General features: G+C 43.0%; 1 protein-coding gene across 1 annotated transcript in view; it reads left to right on the forward strand.

Moving 5' to 3' along the window:
* The first annotated feature begins 6,619 nt into the window (after positions 1-6,619).
* Positions 6,620-18,553, forward strand: part of ANTXR1 (ANTXR cell adhesion molecule 1) — a 216,498-nt gene continuing 204,564 nt past the window's right edge. Inside the window, 1 exon segment of the mRNA XM_011236724.3 lies at positions 6,620-7,172. Coding sequence (XP_011235026.3) covers positions 7,021-7,172 — 152 coding nt within the window. The 5' untranslated portion in view covers positions 6,620-7,020.

Consider the following 18,553-nt stretch of genomic DNA (forward strand, 5'->3'; position numbering starts at 1 on the left):
GACTAAAAAATGCAGTTATTGCTGTTTTAATTTTATGCTAGGAGAACCTGATTTATGGGAAACTATCAAAATGTGGAAAAGATATTCCAAAAATGCTGCTATATATGCATAGAGTTTGCCAGATTTCGATGTTTTCCTTTCCTTTTTTTTCCCCTCTTTTCCCACAGTCCCTGGATTAACCACATGATTAATAACAGCATTTTAAACTGATCTCATCACTTACTAAGTTTGTGATGACCTCCCTCCATACTTCAATTTCATAGTTTCTGTTTTTGAGACACCCACTTATACAGTTTTCTTATCTGCCACCTGATTTCCCTCTGCCTCTGAGCAAATCTGATTTCTAGAGGACAGTATTCTGGAAACAAGTTTTATTTCTTCCTTAGATATGTAACATAGCTCTTAGATACATAACAATTACATTGGAATTTTCCTCCATTTCAACTCAAAATGATAATTCTATGCTGTAGGGGCTATTAGTCATTTTATGTGTTTATTGATTGACTTCAATATCTTTTTTTGGCTTACATTCATATTTTAAGTGCCTAAATTTATGACCATGATTAAGATTTCAGAGCAGGTTAGTCCTCAATCCTTGACAACAAATATGATTGAAAAGAAAACAAATCTGGGTAGCAGTACCATCCATGTCTTGAGCTCAACCTATTTTGAAAGCAGTCTTCTCTAGGTGCAGGAATCAGTCCTGATCCCAGGGGGCATAGAAGTCCTCTCACAACGAATGACACAAGACTTTCCCTATGTTACTTTGGCCACAGTAAGGGCAAATGTTTTCATGTTAGAGGTTCCAGGATGAGCCTGCTTCTTAAACATCTATCTTGGACACACATTCAATTGAGCCTGAAAACCTATGCCAGAAAGCTAACCCAGACTCCCAACCAGTCTTTAAGGAGTCCATGCTCAGAGGCAAACTTGTGAGGTAAATGCATAATTACTAGTTACAGCTCTTATTACTAGTTACAACTCTGCCCCAAGCCCTTCTGCACCCTGGTGATCTGTGATGGATCATGAATAGAGACCAGGATCTTGGGTATTCTTTAAGTAGCTCAGACCTTGATCTTTTTGCCATGGGATCCTTCCTAATCACTTTTGGATCTACTTAAGGAAGGAGTATCTCATTACCAGGAGGAAGAAACATTTGTCATGTCTTAACTCATTCACATCCTGGGACAATTCCAAGAGTTGTAGTTCAACAGTGCATCTCTGAAGATTCCATTATGTTAGACCTAGTTCTCCTTAGAATTTGCATGGTGGGGTAGAAGGGACATGTTGAGTTTCCTCTAAAAGATAGGTTAACCAAATTGTTGAATCAATACGTATTTATGCATCTGTGTCTCCCAAGTTAATTATGCAAGGTCCAAGTTTTATTCATCTTTCTATCTTCAGTGTAGGCACAGGACCTGCTCTATAGTAGGTATCCAAAAACTATTTTTGAATGAATGAATGAATGAATGAGTTAATAAGGAGAAACAATGAAAGTTCTTTTCTAGGGATTGTTAGATCTCAAAAAAACAACAACAACAACAACAAAAAAACAAAACCCCAGTATCAGAAAAAAGCTTCAATTATTATAACATTAGATCTAAAAACCAGCCTCAGAAAAAAAGCAAGACTGATTATAACCATTTTCTCAGACATTTCTTTAGAGCTTAGCTCTCTAACATTCTTGGCTAGCAAAAACAGCATTGCTGCCAACAGATTTTTGATAGCTCCAAAGTATGTTTTCTGTTTGTTTTCTGCATGTATCCTAGGAAATCTTCAATTCCCAGTAGTTCCTGGATGAGCTAGAATCTTCACCTTTGCATTTCTCAGAGTTCATAATGTGAATGCCCACGGCACAGAAACAGCTTTGTTCACTGGTGGTAGAAAATCAAACACCCTGAAAGTGGTTCTTCAAAATTTATTCTTCTCATCTCTAGAAGAAATTCACCTGCAATTTTCCAGAATCCCACAATAACAATAAAAGCCAACATTTATTGTGTGTTTCCTGAGGGCTACTCATGACATACATTATCTCATTGAAGCCATACAACTCAGTGAAGTAGGTAATATTTGTGATCCCATTTTGCAGATGGGAAGCTGTGTTATGGACAAACCATGTAATTTGTTAGTAATGTCACCCAGTTGGTAATGGCAGGACTTGCTTTGACCCAAATAGCCTGGTGTGCAATTACTCTATTAATTAGTGTCCTGTCCTGACTAATACTCAAAACACTTTATGAGAATTAACATTAATTCTACAATAAATCTAATCAGAGATGAGAGTGTGAGGCAAGAGGGAAAAGAAATTGGTCACTGTAAGATTGTGTATGTGTGTGAAACTGTATGTGTCCCTGAAACCCCCATATCTATTTCTGATATTCCACAGATATATGTATCTTGAAAAAGCTCCATTTGTTATTATAGAGCGAGTAAACCTCTTTGCCCTCACCTTCACGGTACCCCTTCCATATATTCCTATCCATACACATATTCACACACTTTGAGAACTATGGGTTTCTCTGGCTTGGGACTTGGACACATAGCAAAAGTGTCAAAGGAGTTATGAGCTTGACAGGCCTAGGTAGATTTCATCTGGTATCTTCAGTTATAAATTGGCCTGGGGTCTCTGAATAAAACCCTGGTATTGAACATGCTTAAATATGCCAGGTTGAGCAGAACTGGGCAGAAAAAGGCTGTAATCGGTCTTGTGTTTAGTTTTTTACTGGCCTTAAGTTGTTTGATATAGTCTTCCATTGGGCATTTGTAAACTCTAGGCTTGTCAAGACCCTGGACTATACTGGTCCATTTTATCCCTCTTCTGGGTTCTGAGTTGGATTGGCCTGGTTACTGATCTAGATGAAATGAAGGCTTTCTTTGTTCAGCAAGGTTTCGAGCCCTTATGAGGACCGGGAACAAATTCTTTTGAGGATATGCTGGCATGAATTATGGATTATTCTCTTGGTTGAGACCTTGTAGAAATGTGTCTTCCTTGCTGGGCTCGCTGTGTTAGGCTTTGAGTTTTGGCTAGACTCTGGCTGGATCCAGGGCTAAGAGTGGGTGGGTGATTAAACTTCATGTTGGGCCTGGGCGTGATTTAGGAAGGATTATGATGGTCTGCAGGTTTAGCTGGGCTGCACTGTAAACCAGATTAAACAGGATCTGTCCCTGGGCTGACATTAACTAATACATGAAATTAGCTCATTTTTTTTTTCAGGGCTCTGAATTGATCAGAGTTGGGTTACAGCTGTGTTTAATAAATTCAATTTATGCACGTGGGTGGCTGTTAACAGGATTTCAAGGGAGGTCCTGGATTAAATTGAATTTCAAGTTAGTCTGGGCTGGGCTTTGGGTAGGGTTATTAATGAAATACTGGGTTCAATGAAGCTTTGACTATTGCTGAGCTGAGGTTGTGAATAACCTGGCATATGAGATGTTATCAAGGTATTTGCTCTAGTCTATGATTTTGCCCTTGGACTTAAAGTCATTACTAGTACCTTTGCTTTTCTTTTGACCAAAAGCCACCATTCAACCAATTCAGATTCTTTAGAAACTTTGTTGTTCTGAATGATAAATTCCTTTTAGGAAGGGTGGCTTGACCTTTTGCAAATGGTAGTCCTATGGAGGACAAGCATGAAGGAAATCTCATGACAACGAAAAGAGATTATTTTTACTAACTGATGTTTTGCCTTACGAAGTTATGGGGTGCCATCTAAGTCCAAGAACCAGTGGGACCTACAAGAACTTGGCAAACATTTGACCTACTTGGTTGACCCAAAATTTGGTAGAAGGTGTCAGATCTCTCCGTATTCTATCCCTTATTATGGACAAATATTTCTACAGAAAAAATTTCCCAAATTTTCTTGGGTAGTCTGTGTTATCTGGAGCATTTTCCAGAACTTTTGTCAAGGACCCAGACAAATGGTTAAGTGCCCACGGAGACTCTTGAAGGTTAAACGGCAATGTTACAAAGACAGGAAAAAAATTTTTTGACAGCTTGACACATATTGGAGGTGGGGGACAAGTAGGGGACAGTCAATCACTGCAGGCTGGTAGACAGGCAGGTCATACTTAACAATTTCTATCTCAAAGAAGGAAACCTGGAAAATTCCGTTACAACAGTAATGCAAACTAAACCCTTAAGATGATCAGTCTAGTAAGAAAAACTTTCCAATCTTTTAGAGAGCAGGGCATTTGAAATTCCTGGTATCCTTAAGTATCCTGGGATCCTTCCTTATGGAATGTAAAACATTCAAACACTTACAAGTTACCCCCTTGTCCCTCTCTCTTCTTGAAAGAGAAGCTTCCCGTTCCTAGTAACTCAGTGCAGCCCAACACCCACCAACACTACCTCACTGGAATCTCCTTCGTGACACAATGACATGTGTCAGATCAGTGGGTTTTTCTTGGGGCTTATGCTCTTGACTTCCACAGCTTGTGACACTCCTGACTGCTTCTTCCTCCAAGAAAGTTTCCCTTACCGTGGCTTCCAGGTTGCCATTCAAACACTTCCATGTACATGATTACCTTGCCCTTGCACTTCTCCAGCTTCCGAAATTTTTATCCATAGCCCCAACATCACAATTTATATCGTTCTTCCACTGACTTGAGTTTGAGAGGCAGAGAAATTTACTTAGGTATCTCTTAGCTGTGACATTAATCTGAGAAATGCCAGCAGGGCCCCGACGAAGACTCTCCTTCCCAAGTCCTCCTCCAGCCTCAAGTGACTGATCCCCCATTCCCATTTCCCTACATGCACTAATTATAAGGCTGCTATATCCCAACAACCAAAGGAAAATGTTGCCAGTTCAAAGAAACTCCTAATGTCTCCTCTTGCAGACTTGTTGAGCCATCATGTTCCCATTACACCAAGAGCTTCTTCTTCCCCTGTTATTGACTCTGGATGTCTTTGTTCAACTGCAAAGATATGGAAAAGCAAGAGTTGCACAGTTTAGAGTATTTTAATCTCCTCCCAATTATTTTTCCTGAGAACGGTAATTCCCAATGTGTAGGTGTCAATAGGTATTGTTTGAAAAGAACAGTTTCAGGATCAAGTAAGTCTGGAAAATACAGTTACACATTTTTTTAAAGAAATTCTCAAAGCTTTAATGTGATAATAGGCATTTTCTAGCTATCTGTTATTGCATAACAAGGTATCCTCCATATTAGAGGCTTAAAACACCAATAAACAAAAACTATCTCATAATGTCTGTGGGTCGGGGATCTGGGATTGGCTTAGCTGAGTGTTTCTGGGTTGGGGTCTCTCAGAAGACTGTTGTCAAGACGTTGACCGGGGCTGCAGTCATCTGTCAGCTTGGCTGGGGCTGAAGGGTCCACCTTCGAGATGGGCCACTCACGTGGCTGGCAAATTGTTGTTGGCTATCAGCAGGGCATCTCAGTTTCTTGCCACATGGATGCTTCCATACAGCTGCTTCAGTGACCTTTGGACAGGGTAACGGGCTCCCCAGAGCAAGTTATCCAAGAGAGCCAGAAGGAAACAACCATATCTTTTATGACCTCGCCTCAGAAGTCGCACATCATCATTTCTGCCATGCTTCATCAACTGCACACAAATCAGTCTTAGTGTGTGGGGGTGTGTTCATACCAAGAAAGAAGGGACATTGAGGATCCTTTTGGAGGCAGTCTGGTGCAATGCTTTATGAGTCCCCCAAACTTATTTGACCACAAATTGATTGTTTAATAAGCATTCCAAGACACTAGGTTTCCATGGTACAGCTGGTGGGGGAAAACCCCCGTGGATGGTCACACTGGGGACTAAGTGTCTTAGAGGATCACAGACGAGGGGAAGACGTGTGTCTGGAGAAAAAATGCTGGAAAATGGAGCTCTGAGGACTCCCCAGGTGGAAGATCTAGGAAGCTAAAACTGAGCTCCTGCCTGGATCCCCTCTAAAGAGGATCCCTCACTTCAGAAAGGCTAGCACAGGACTCCCCTGCAGGTCCCAAATGATTGGGAAGGTCCATACTTTTGTAAGCTGTTTGCTCGCTCTGTCCTAAATCAAAGATAGGGTGAAAAAAGTCAAAGTTCACAGGCTGAAAAGAAGAACCTCTCACAGAATCTGTAAAATCTGGAGATGGAGACCATCTAGAATGCCCGGCTGTTCCATGCCCAGAGCAACCTTTTCTTTGGGACTGTTAGGCTATTCCAGCCACATGACTGACCCCAGCAGACTCTTTTACGATCTGTGCTAATAGTACAGTAAGGTCGATGAGATGAGTCAGATCACAAAGGCCCCGTTCTTCCCTACTTCATTCGCACAAAGGCATGTTTGCAAAGGTCCCAGCCCCAGGGTCGGAGCCAAGGTGCTTGGAGGAAGTAATTTTTCATCAAATGTTTGCAGCGACCTTATCAGCAGATACAGGATAGGAAAGGAGCGGGCAGGGATAAAAAGGCTAGAGAGTGAGCGGGCAGTACGAATGGGGAAGAAATAATGGAGAGAGAAAAGGAAGGCGCATGAGAAAAACGAAGGAATAAGGAAACACGCACAGCCACACTCGCGCGAACGCCGAAGGGCGCTTTCGCCATCTTCGGCCACAAGGTGGCACCCTTTGAACTTTCTTCCCCCCCAAAAAAATGAGACGGGGGGAGGGGGCGAGAGGAGGGAGAAAAGGCAAAGCGCTCTCCCAACCAAGAACAATTTGAAAACCCACCCTACAATATTTAAAAGCTGGGACAAAGAAGCGTCAGGACGGAGCTGCTTCAGCCGCAAACGTCAGCGGAGCCTCCGGAGGGGTCCGCCGCCCGAGTCAGGAGCAGCCCCTTTAAAAAAAGCGGAGTACAGTATTGGGATTCTTGAAACCTGAAACCTAGAAACAGAATCGAAGCGGAAACCAGAAGGAAAACCTTGAACTCCTCCAGACAATTGCTTCCGGGGAGTTCCAGGAGCGCGAGGGGGAATAAAGGGCCCGGAGCAGGGCCCCTCGGATGGCGCGTCCCTGAGGGTCCTGGCGAGTTCGAGGCGCGTGGGAAGCAGAGGACCCTACCCTCTCCCTGGGCTGCAGGTCATGGCCACCGTGGAGCAGAAAGCCCTCGGCATTGGCTTCAAGTGTCTCTCCTTGGCCACTTTTGTGCTCATCTGCGCCGGGCAAGGGGGACGCAGGGAGGAAGGGGGTCCAGCCTGCTACGGGGGATTTGACCTGTACTTCATTTTGGACAAGTAAGTGTCTCGAGTTGTTGCATCCTGTGCTCAGCTGATGATGCTCCCTGCCGGGCTGGGCTTGTTGGCGGCAGCGCTTTGGGACTGGCACGCGTCTCAAGGGACCCAGGGGGGCCGCGGGGGGCGGCCGCGGCCCCGCGCTGCGCCTCTGTCGGGGAGCGCTCCTCCCCATCCTTCGCTGCCCGAGCCCGCAGGGGCGTCGCTGCTGGTTCGGGGAAAAACCTACTTTCCGCCTTGCTTTCTGTGACCGAGGAGCATGCAAGGGAGTGTGAGGATGCTGTTGACCTAACACGTTGCTGTGAATCCTTTCCATTTGCTTTAAAACCTGGCGAGAAGGGCGTGCTTTGGAGGCGTAGAACTTCCAGGCGCGGCTGGAGTGGGCTTTGAAAAGTCAGTCACGTCCTTCTACAAAAACAAAAACAAAAAGACACATGCTGTCCTGCAGAATGCATTGCCTTTGTTCCTAATTATACAGCGCACGCTGACTGGGCAATTAGTGAAAATAGAAGGCGGATTTCTCAACCTAGACGCTGTTGGGTTTTAGGCTGAGGAATTCTTTGTTGTGGGACCATCATGTGCATTGTAGAATGTTTAGCAGCGCCTCTGGCCTCCCCCCAGTAAGCCTGCTCCATGCTCCCTCGCTCACCCTCCCTCCCCCGCCCCAGTCCCGCATTGGCGACAACCAAAATTGTTGCCAGAAGTTGCCAGAAGTGCCCTGCGGATACATTCCCGCCCGCCCCTCTTGGGCCTGGGACCTCTGATTGCGACGGGTTCCAGTTCTTGGTAATTCCACTGGTGGGCTACCAGGGAGGTGCAGGAGCCCTGGTTTCCCTACCAAAAGGAGAGTGGCTAGGCTTCAGGTCTGTGCTCAAGGGAGAGCTGAACTCTGACCAATTAAACACTTCCCAAATCCCCTTCAATTTGCCAAGCCACGGTCATTCAAGGAAGCTTTATGCTATCTACTAAAACCCAGCTTCAACAATAAAAAGCCCCTCAGAGAAGATCCATGCTCATTAAAACTATGTGAGCTCTCTGGTGCCAGGGAGGCTCTTGCTGTTACAGTGGTGGGGAGATGAATTTCACAGACTGGAAAGTATTTGCGAGTTGGAAAAAGAGGCCTGCAAAATAAGCTGGCCAGCTAGACACCCAATGTGCTTTGCAGTTGCCCCTGGAGTTTGATTTTTCCGTAAGGGCTGTTTTGAACTCCAGATTCTTTGGATGAAAAGTGAGATCTCTTTCTTAGAGATTTATGAGAAGGTGGATACTGAAAATATACTCCAATACTAAGAAATGGAATTTCTTTTGTTACTTCTAGTGGCTGGGAGCAATAGCTCACAGATTCAGAGACTGTGTCTGAAAACAGTCAGAGGTGCCCATCATGGTGCTTCCCCCCTCCCCAAAAGCCAGTTGAGCAGAACATACAGGAAGACTTGAAAAAATGGACAGAACCACCAAGTCCCTGAATGGAGTGACTCCATACTGTAAAGATAATCAGGTTCTCCCCAAATTAATTTGAATTGAACTAAACTTTAAATCAAAGTTCTGAAAGTATTTACTTTGGTGGTGAGAGGAATTTAACAAAATGATTCAAAGTTTTTCTTAGAGAACAGAAACCTGGTAAAAAGAGGTAAAACATTTTTAGAGAAAGATAACGAAGAAATACCTGTAAATATTAAAATGTATTATAAGGCAAATTATTACACACAGGATGGTAAAGGCCAAAGAACAGGGAAACAGGATAGAAAAATCTAGAAAGAAATCCAGGGACATGAAGGCATTTAGTGGAAGTTCAAGTTGGTGGGAAATTAATATGTTACTTTAAAAAATGTTTCTTGGGGCTCCTGAGTGGCTCAGTTAAGTGTCCGACTCTTGATCTCAGCTCACGTCTTCATCTCAGGGTCTCCATGCTGGGCATGGAACCTACTTAAAAAAAAAAAAAGATTCTTGGACGAATGGTTGGTGTTTAACATGGGAAAAGAAAAAAGGTTAGGTTTATGTTTTATACTACACACCAAAATAAATTCCAGAAATTCTGAAAATTTAAATGTCTACAATGAAAGGATGAAACAACCGGAAGAAAATTTAAATGACTATTACTGTAATCTTAGGTTTAGAGCTTTTAAAACAGGATGGAAGCAATAAAGAAAACTATGAAAATATTTATATACATTCAAATTTTCCATTTCCATAAGTGAAAATATGTCAGAGATAAAAGACAATAACAAGTTACAAAAACTTTTGTAACATCAGTTACTCCTCAAAGATTGGCCTTAATATAGAAAAAGCAGTTTTAAAAAGATGAGCCTAGTAGAAAACAGTAAACAAAAATTTCAACTTCACTAGTAATCAAAGAAGTGAAAAAATCAAACGAGATGTGATTTTTTATTAAGGTGGCAAAGGTTTTTTTTTAAAAAATGACAATATTCAATATTGGCCAACTTGTGGGAGGTAGGCACCTTCATATCTTACTAAGGAAAATACAAATCTATATAGTCTTTCTAGACTGGCGATGTCCAGTGGAACTTTCTGTGATGATGCAAATGTTCTATACCCGCTCTGGCCAGTTGGCGTCTGCCAGCCACAGGTAGCTGTTGAACACCTTGAAGAGGGGCTAGTGTAGACAAGGAAGTGAACTTCTTATTTTGTTTATTTTTAATAATTTTATTGAAACGGCCACACGTGGCTACTGTATTGGATAGTGCAGACAATAAGGTAATTTGGCAACACGTATCAAATGCTTTAAAAAAAATGGGGTTCTACTTTTCAATCTAGCAGTTCTATGTCCTAAAGGAAAAATCCAAGATGGTCTCAAACAAGTGACTATAGGTATGTTCATGGCAGTGCTGTTTCTAATAATACAGCTGAAAATTACCTATATGTCTAACAGTAGTGGATTTATTAAGTAAGGCATGGTATAGCATAGTACTGAATATGCGTATTGTGTGCTTGTCGTGTACCCTTAGGTGAAAATACAAGCACCAATATTATGTACATTAAGATTCTACCTTTGTTAAAAAGCTAAATACACACGTGTATTTCTTGATGTACCTAATATGGAGTTGTGTTTCTGGCTAGAAGAGAAGATTTTTTTTTTTTTTTTTTAAAGATTTTATTTATTTATTTGACAGAGATAGAGACAGCCAGCGAGAGAGGGAACACAAGCAGGGGGAGTGGGAGAGGAAGAAGCAGGCTCATAGCAGAGGAGCCTGATGTGGGGCTCGATCCCATAACGCCGGGATCACGCCCTGAGCCGAAGGCAGACGCTTAACCGCTGTGCCACCCAGGCGCCCCAGAAGAGAAGATTTTTAATTCTTTTGTGTGTGTGTTTTTCTGAACTGTCCAAGTTTTCTATAATGAGTATATGTTACTTTTAAGATTCAACAAAAATAAGTTACTTTGAATTTTTAGAGAATTGTTTCAAGTGTGAGGGGGGCCTCTAGCCAGCGTGCTGAGCTCCAAGCATACGATTATAGAGGCTGCTGCTTCTTTTCTATTTAATCCTGGAGTAAATTTCTAAATGCATCATAGGATACTCTGCGGTGCTCTGGGGACCCAAACGTGTTCCAGGAAAGAAATGATGGGCATCCCTTTGAGGGCACCTACCTTCATATCTAAGAGAACTCCTCTGACTTCTTTTAGTTGTCCTACGGCTTGAAGAGAGAGGATTTTTGTGCTGAATGAAAAAATTGCTAGCACTTGATGGTGTGCACACTTCCAGCTTGCAGTCTCGATTCAGGTTAATGTACGTGGTCGTCGGACTCCGAGCTGGGGGATGGGCCAAAACGCGGTGATTGCAAAGAGGCCTGTGGTGGTCCCTCAAGACATGGTCTTCTGTCCTAGAAAGAACCTTCTCAGACAGTGCTGTCCAGCACCCAACCACAGCAGAGTGGAAGGGGAAAGAATGCTGACTCACTTTTTCCTTGGGCATCTAAGATACTCTGGCTGGCTAGACACTGTCGACAGGCTGAAACTAAGGGGATCCCAGGGCACCTTTCTTCTCCCCAGCCCTCAACTCCCCTTTTCTCGGTGAATGGTTCTCTTCTTTTCCATGACATTAAAACTCAGCTCATTTCAGGTTTTAGCAAGATGCATCTCTGGCCTGGAGAGAACCCAGATCATACATTTAATGGAACGTCGTGTTTTCTCAACCAGGAGCAAGACTTCATAATGATAACCTAGACTACCACAGTAACACAATAGGGCATTATTAGCGGCTTTGGCGACGGGCTGGTGGACTGGGCTTCACAAGGCTTTATACTGATGGAATTTCATGTTCATTTAAACATGCTTTTCTGGTTACAGTCAGGAAAAGTAGATTGCTGGGAATTCAATCAGGGATTTGAAAAGTCAGATTTGGAAGGCTCTATCCAGAGAAAAACAGGCAGGAGCAGCTAGCCTCCTTGAAGTCTTCCAGGGGTCCTGTAAGATTAATGCACCCTGGTGACTGGCCCACAGATATAAATGTACTTTTCCTTTCTCCCAGGGCTCCTCTGTCATGATACTGTACGTTAACGTATCATATATCAGTCTGTTTTATAGAGAACAATTAGTTACATAAATGAACCAAGTGGATTCTCCATCATGAGTCTTGGGGAAAGGCTGGCTATATTCATTTGTGCCCAAAAGACTTCAAAAATAGATGGTGTCAATAGCAGGAGGAGTGAAAGAGACGGTGGGGTGGAGGGAACCGTAAGCACTGAATAGCTTTATTGAGAGGACTTTCCAAAGCCACAGCCTGCCACCCAATATAGCCTTACATTTGTAAAGGCCCTCCACAGGCTCGGCGTGGGTTCCTTTCCCATTAGAGCCCCTGAACTCCTCCCTCGGCTACTTCCTTTCTGTCCAGCACTAGTTTTCTCTTTCTCTTCTTGCTACACAAGGGAACCCCATCTTGCCGCTTACCCAGAATTCCACCCTTGGCACCACAATCAGATGACCCCGTAGTAGTGATGTTCTGTAGGACCTTTGCTATGTGTTATTCTCCAGGGACATGGTCATTAAACAGATGTTTGTAGCATTAGACTGGGAACTTCACCACCGGGTATGGTATCATTTTCCTGAGAAAATACCTCTGGGTTCCCAACTACTAACTTACGAAAGAAATCCTTAGAGTGAGAACTAAATTCTCCCCACACTTAGGCATTCTCACAAGTGCCCCAAAGACAAGCTTGCTTGGTAGCTAAGGCGAGCACTAGTGTCCCTAGTTTACAGATGAAAAAAACTGTTAAACGTCTGTTCAACCCGCTGGATTAAGTGACCTGCCCAAGGACCTGGGATTAGCTCAAGACAGAGCTGGGACGACGTCTGCTCCTGACTCCCAGCCCGGCTCTTTCCACTCATTGCTGCCCTTGTAGTTGGGTTATAATGAGAAGCACATGGCAGTTCAACTAGAGGAACTGGGTGGATTCCAGGAATTAAAAATCCCTGCATCAGGGTTTCAGTAAATGTTGGTACATAAGGCAATCAACCTTACTTAATTGAGGAACTACCGCTCTGCTGTCAGATCAGCTAGAGTTGACTGAAAGTTTCAGGGACTCCAACCCCCCGCAGCCCACAGAGATGCTTCAGAGATCTGGGGGGTTAACTGATGGATAGGACTCTAAGGTGCATTCAGGTCATCTGATGAAGATGCCCTTAAGGGTCCAATAAATTGTTCATTTGTTCAGATTGAATAATGGAAAAAGGAAATTTGACTCCGTAGATGTGTTGAAATAGAGGTAGCTTGTTTTCAGGAATACTTAGGAAGAGAGCTTCGAGAAATGAAATTGCAAAATTAGCTCTGAATAAGGAGACAAAGAGTCCATTACAAGATATCTTGAAAATGCTACAATAATTCTAAAAGGCATCTTTAAAAAAAAAAGTTTCTCAGGGGCCAGGAATCCCTCTTTCTTTTCTTTCTTTCCTTCCTTCTTCTTTCTTTCCTTCCTTTTCTTTTTTCTTTCCCTTTCCTTTCCACTTCCTTCCTTCCTTCCTTCCTCTTTTTGTATTGAAATGGATTTTATGGTTGGTTCTAAATGTTTCTCCAGTTAGGTTCCAGGTTGGGAGAGGACTTATTAGACTAGGTAATAGTTGGTAGAACTGCCTACAAATTGGAAGGTTTGGCACGTGGGTCAAAAATAAAAATAAATAAGGCATAAGTGTTTTGTTTTGTATTTCTGTCTGGGTCAGCCAAGTAATTACCTCTAGTTTCCTTAGCTATGGAGACCTGGTAAAACTCAGTGTCAAGCTGAGAATAGAATCCAGGAGTGTTGGAGGAAGGCGCCCGTCCTAAGATAACCTGTAATTATCTTCAAGTGTTAAAGGGCTCCCAGAGGTCCAGAAACAAACTCTGGCACCCCTTAGCAAGACTTGGCTGTCACATAAATGCAAATGGGATTTGCTTTCTGCTAATTTAGAATATGTGTCTATTTTTGATGTGTGGCCAAGAGACTGGATTTTGCTTTTCCCAGCAATCACTCAGCAACAAAAGATACAATGGATATTTGAACATTTCCTGACATGTTTCCCAGACATGCCAGTTTCATACCGAAAAAAGTAATCAGGTTTCTTCAGTTTGGCTGATTCTTTCATTCATTTGGCATAAATACTTTCCAATTCCAATCACAAGTGTGTACTTAATTAAAGATATGGATAATACAGTGTCAATTGCAAGCAATGTCCTGTTCTGGGAGCTGCAAGGAATATAAAAGAAGCAAGAAGCAGTCCCAGACTATTTGCTTTTTAGGTAAAAGGATGTTAGAAGGACTCGAGACAGCCACAGCTAAAGGCTCCTAGAGGATTTGGGGTAGGGGGTAAGTAAAATTGATTTTAGATCAACAATAAGTAAAAATAATAAGTAACATTTACTGAGCCCTTGCTACCTGCCAGGCACTGTGGTTAAGTGCTTTGCCTGTATTACCCCGTTTAGTCTTCACAACCACATAAGGTTAGTACAGTCATGATCACCATTTGACACACGAGGAAACCGAGGTTTAGAAAGGTCAGCCAAGGTCAGTCTCAGTGGTGAAACTCACCCTCAAACCCAAGCCACTCTGACTCACGATCTACGCACAAAGATGAAAAATATCTAAACATGCAAAAGAACATTGAATCAATCAGGATAGGTTAAGTTATGCTGTGGTAACAAACAATCCCCCAAATCTCAGTGACTAAATGCAACAAAGGTCTAAACCTCGGTTTATGATCTCTCCCTACTCTGCATGTCGGATGGCGGTCACCAGGGCCTCTGCTCATGGTAGTGGTTCTGCGAGCCAAGCTGGTAGAGATGCCTTCTTAACACCAGCTTCCACATCACAGCTGCAAGGGAGGAAAATGCGAGAGGGTCTCTCACTGGCAATGAAGCGCTCCAGTAGGAATTGAGATGCATCCTTCCACTGACAACCCCGTGGTCAGAACTAGTCACTTGGCCTCCCCCTATGGAAAGAGGGTGAAAATTTTCATCTTCCCCTGTATCGAAAAGGAGGGGAAAGCCAGATATGGGTGGGCGTTAAAAACCTCTACTGCAAACCTGTAATTATACACTGCTTTGGCCTGAGTAAGCAAGAAAGGAGTAGTCCCTGAGAGAGGGCAAAGATGCATAAGACTGTTGGGAAAGGGTTGGCTTTGAGCGAGATCTTGTATTTATTCATCAACCTGGGATCACTGTCAGACGTGATAGTTCAAATCCACCCATAAGGCAGTGACTGGCTCCTTCTCTTTTCCTCTTTCCCCATTCCTCCCACATCTTAGTGGGCAGGGAATGAAATTAGATGAAATGGAAAGCAGAAATGGAGGTTAGACAAGCTCCCCTGCCACCTTCGTATGACATAAATATCTGAAAACTAAGAATCTCTTTCTCCATAGTTTATGGAATATGAGGCAATGTGAGAGGCTGGCAAGGGAGAACATTGCAGCAGCTGAGCCAAGAGGATGCCCGGGTATCGAGAAGGCTGATTCAAAGCTTGAATCAAACACCAGATGTGTTTCTCAGTGAGGGTGCTTTTGGCATCGTTGGTGGGACATTTTTTTCATTGTGGGGCACTGTAGGATGCTCAGCATTTCTGATCCTTACTTTGGAAATGCCATTAGCCTTCCTGGTCGTTTTGATAACCAATAAATAAATGCCTCCACATTTATTTCTGACTGCCTTGCTACAAGATAGTACCACCTAGGTTGAGAACCCCTGACCAAAAGACTTCAGGGTGGAGCAAGGCATGGCAATGATGTTGATTCCCAGAACCCCTGGACTACATCTGAGCATTCTGTCTGGAAGAAATGAGAAGGTTTCAGTGATGAGGGCCACTGGAAATTGTAGACTTTCGCAATGAATGTATCCAACCAGTAGTTCTCAACCAAGGGCCAGGTCAGAATCTGAGGAGCCTAGGGAAAGCATGTCTGTGATTCTGATGTGGGTCTTTCCCTCCCACAATATGTGGTAAGATTGAACAGGAAGGCAAGGAGAGCTGCCCCATAATGATGGCCTCTCTCCTCTACAGTGAGGATGTAGCTGAGGCAGCCGGCAGCTCAGAACTGGACGCCAAGCAGAGTTCTTGTTTTAGACAGTGGTAGGAAAGCCCAACCTGACATGGAAAAGACAGAGCAGAGGGCAGATAGGCCACGCACTGCCCTCGAGTGTTACCAGGCCCTAGCATGTGTGCATACTTACCTAAGCTATGGTACTTGCTAGGACAATCCTTTGTTCCCTTTCTGTCAAGACCTCATGCATGAAATGTGGCCCCAGGACCTTGTGGGAATGAACCAAGGCCCAAGCACAAGGGTTAAGAGAGCCAGCTTCGAAAATCAGACATCTCTGGCTTTAAACACCACCTCAGCCTTTTCACCAAGCTTTGTGACCTTGGTGAAAATTACTTAGCCTCTCTGAACCTCAGTCTTCTTATCAATAAGATAGGTATTAACATTTTTGCCTCACAGAAGTGTTGTACAGTGTTGTAAATAATATTAGATGAAAACCTTTCATGAAGCATTTGGTATGTGAGTATCCAGATGACAGATGGTTATGGTGATGATGCTGGTGGTGGTCCTGGTGGTGGCGGTAATTACCCCTGGAGAAAGGGGATGTGATCCTCTAACAAAGAACACCTCTGTAGATTCCGAGCAGAACTGCCTGGTTAGGGGAGGGAAACACCAATTCAATGCAGAATTTTCAAACCATGCTAAATTTCTGGAGTTACAAAATGCGCAAGAGGTCCCTGGTTCTCAAAGATTTCGCAGTTTAGTAGAAGAGACAAAGTGCTGGGGAAACAGAGTCGGTGAAATTAATTTTGGTTGAGATGAGAGAGCCTTAGGAGGCTTCATACAGGAGGGAGCTTTGGATCTGGAACTTAAACATTGAGCAGGATTTTGTCAGGTGATCAAGTTAAAAAAAAAAAAGACATTTCTGGCAAAGGGGTAATGGACAGGAATGCAAAGTGACCCACATCCCTTGTGATGTAAGCGTGGCAGGGAAAGTGACAGGGAAAGAATCTGGCAAGAGTGGACTTTTTCATGTCAGCAATAGGTTGTGGGATAAAAGTTTTCTACACACAAAAGTAGCACGCTTTTGTATGCGTTGTATCCTTATCTCGCTTATTCTTGTAGTAAGAATGAGGAAGAGAAAAAATGAAACTGAGAGCTCTTTGGTAGTGAGGGGCTTAGGTCCTGATTTGCATGGGATGTGGGAGAGGCAAGTATTGAGAGGGTAAGGAGTAGGTTTCAGAAGGAAAGAGGGCTTGGTGTGGGTGTGTTGAGTCTGAACACGTAGGACATTTGGGTGGAGATGCTGAGTAAGCAGTTGGATTTATGCACTGGGACTGAGAATAAAGACTTGAGTGGTGTTGGCCCAAGGGGAGTAGTCAAAAATGTGGATATGAATAATAAATAGTATCGAGATAATATCAAGATAATATCAGGATTTTTTAAATGTCGAGAAGAGGTGGAGTTTAATGACAAAGATGGCCAGGGTCCAGCCTTAGAAGAATTGCTAACAAAAATGTCTTCGCCAAAGAAGAAATTCCACTAAATGGTGCTGAGAAGTTGCCAGAACATCAGAAGAGAATCAGCAAAGAATTGCACCACTGAGGCAAGGAGAGAGAATTTCAGTGGAGGGTTGATCCATGGTTTCTCCCCTAATATCATCTCCCCTTCTATTTCTAGCCTTGTGAGTGATGTCACCATAAACACAGCCACTTAGACCAAAGATCTGGGAGTCATCCTCTTTCTCATACTGCAAGGCCAGACAATAGCTGCCCCAATGTCTCTCCTGTGATCTTCCCACATGACCCCATTCTCTGCCTCATTGGTGCCCTTCCCATTTCTCAACCAGGTCACAGAAATATTCTCTAAATTGGTCTCCTTACCTACTTTCTTTACCCTTCCCCCCACCTTGTATTCTTGACAGTGGCACCAAATTGATCTTTTTAGAACACAAATCTAATCTTAACATCTTCCCCAAATCTTCCTAAAAGTTTTAGGATAAAATGTGAACTCCTTAGCAAGGTATTCAAGAGCCTTATTGCTCAGGCCACTGTGCATTTCCCGTTTCATCTCTTACCACACCCCACTCCCCACACCCTTCTAACTTCCAACAAAACTGTACTACGCAGTTGCCTGAACCAACTCATGCTCTTTATTCCCTATAGCTAATGCCCTTCATCACCACTCCCATCTTTATAAAGGTGATGCCCTCTTACCCTTTGAGATGATCATTGGTACTTGGCCCCCTCCTATCACTAGTTGTGGGCTCCCTGTGGTGCAATAAAATTAAGAACAGTCACCTCTCTACGTTACATCTTCATTCAAAATCCCTTTCTTGTTCAGAATCTCTCAACCCTATAACAACTCATATTGCATGATAAGCAGCAGAGTAGTCGACTATCAAGAGATGGAGAATAATAACCCTTAGTGTTTGTCCTCTGGGGTCTCATTCTGTGGCCTTATCTTCTTTTCCTCAAACCCTAATGCTCGACTATATATAACTCCAATGAATAAATACGTGTAGGAACTATCTGGAACAGAGCTTTCCCAAGATCGTGATACCAAAGGATTATGATTAGAATCATAGCCATCCTGCTATCACTTCTCACATACAAGATAATACAAATACCAAGTTTATGGAAATCACATAGCAACTAAAAGAAAAGTGAGGTATCCTATAACTGTAACTATACACCAGTCAAAATAGTAGAAGGAAATTCAAGATGCTATTGGAGAGCCATAATGTAAACCGCTAATCAATAAGTGCATGGCCCAGGACGTTATTGGCTTATGCTTCTTGTCCCAGCACAATTATTAATGGCTTCTTATTTTCCTCTTGAAAATGTCTGTTTGGATTTTAAATTATATGACCTTCCTGATTACTAACTCTCATAAAAGACAATATCAAAGAAACAAAAGGGGAGATAATT

This window comes from Ailuropoda melanoleuca, chromosome 4 (genome assembly GCF_002007445.2).
Source record: "Ailuropoda melanoleuca isolate Jingjing chromosome 4, ASM200744v2, whole genome shotgun sequence".
Taxonomy (NCBI): domain Eukaryota; kingdom Metazoa; phylum Chordata; class Mammalia; order Carnivora; family Ursidae; genus Ailuropoda; species Ailuropoda melanoleuca.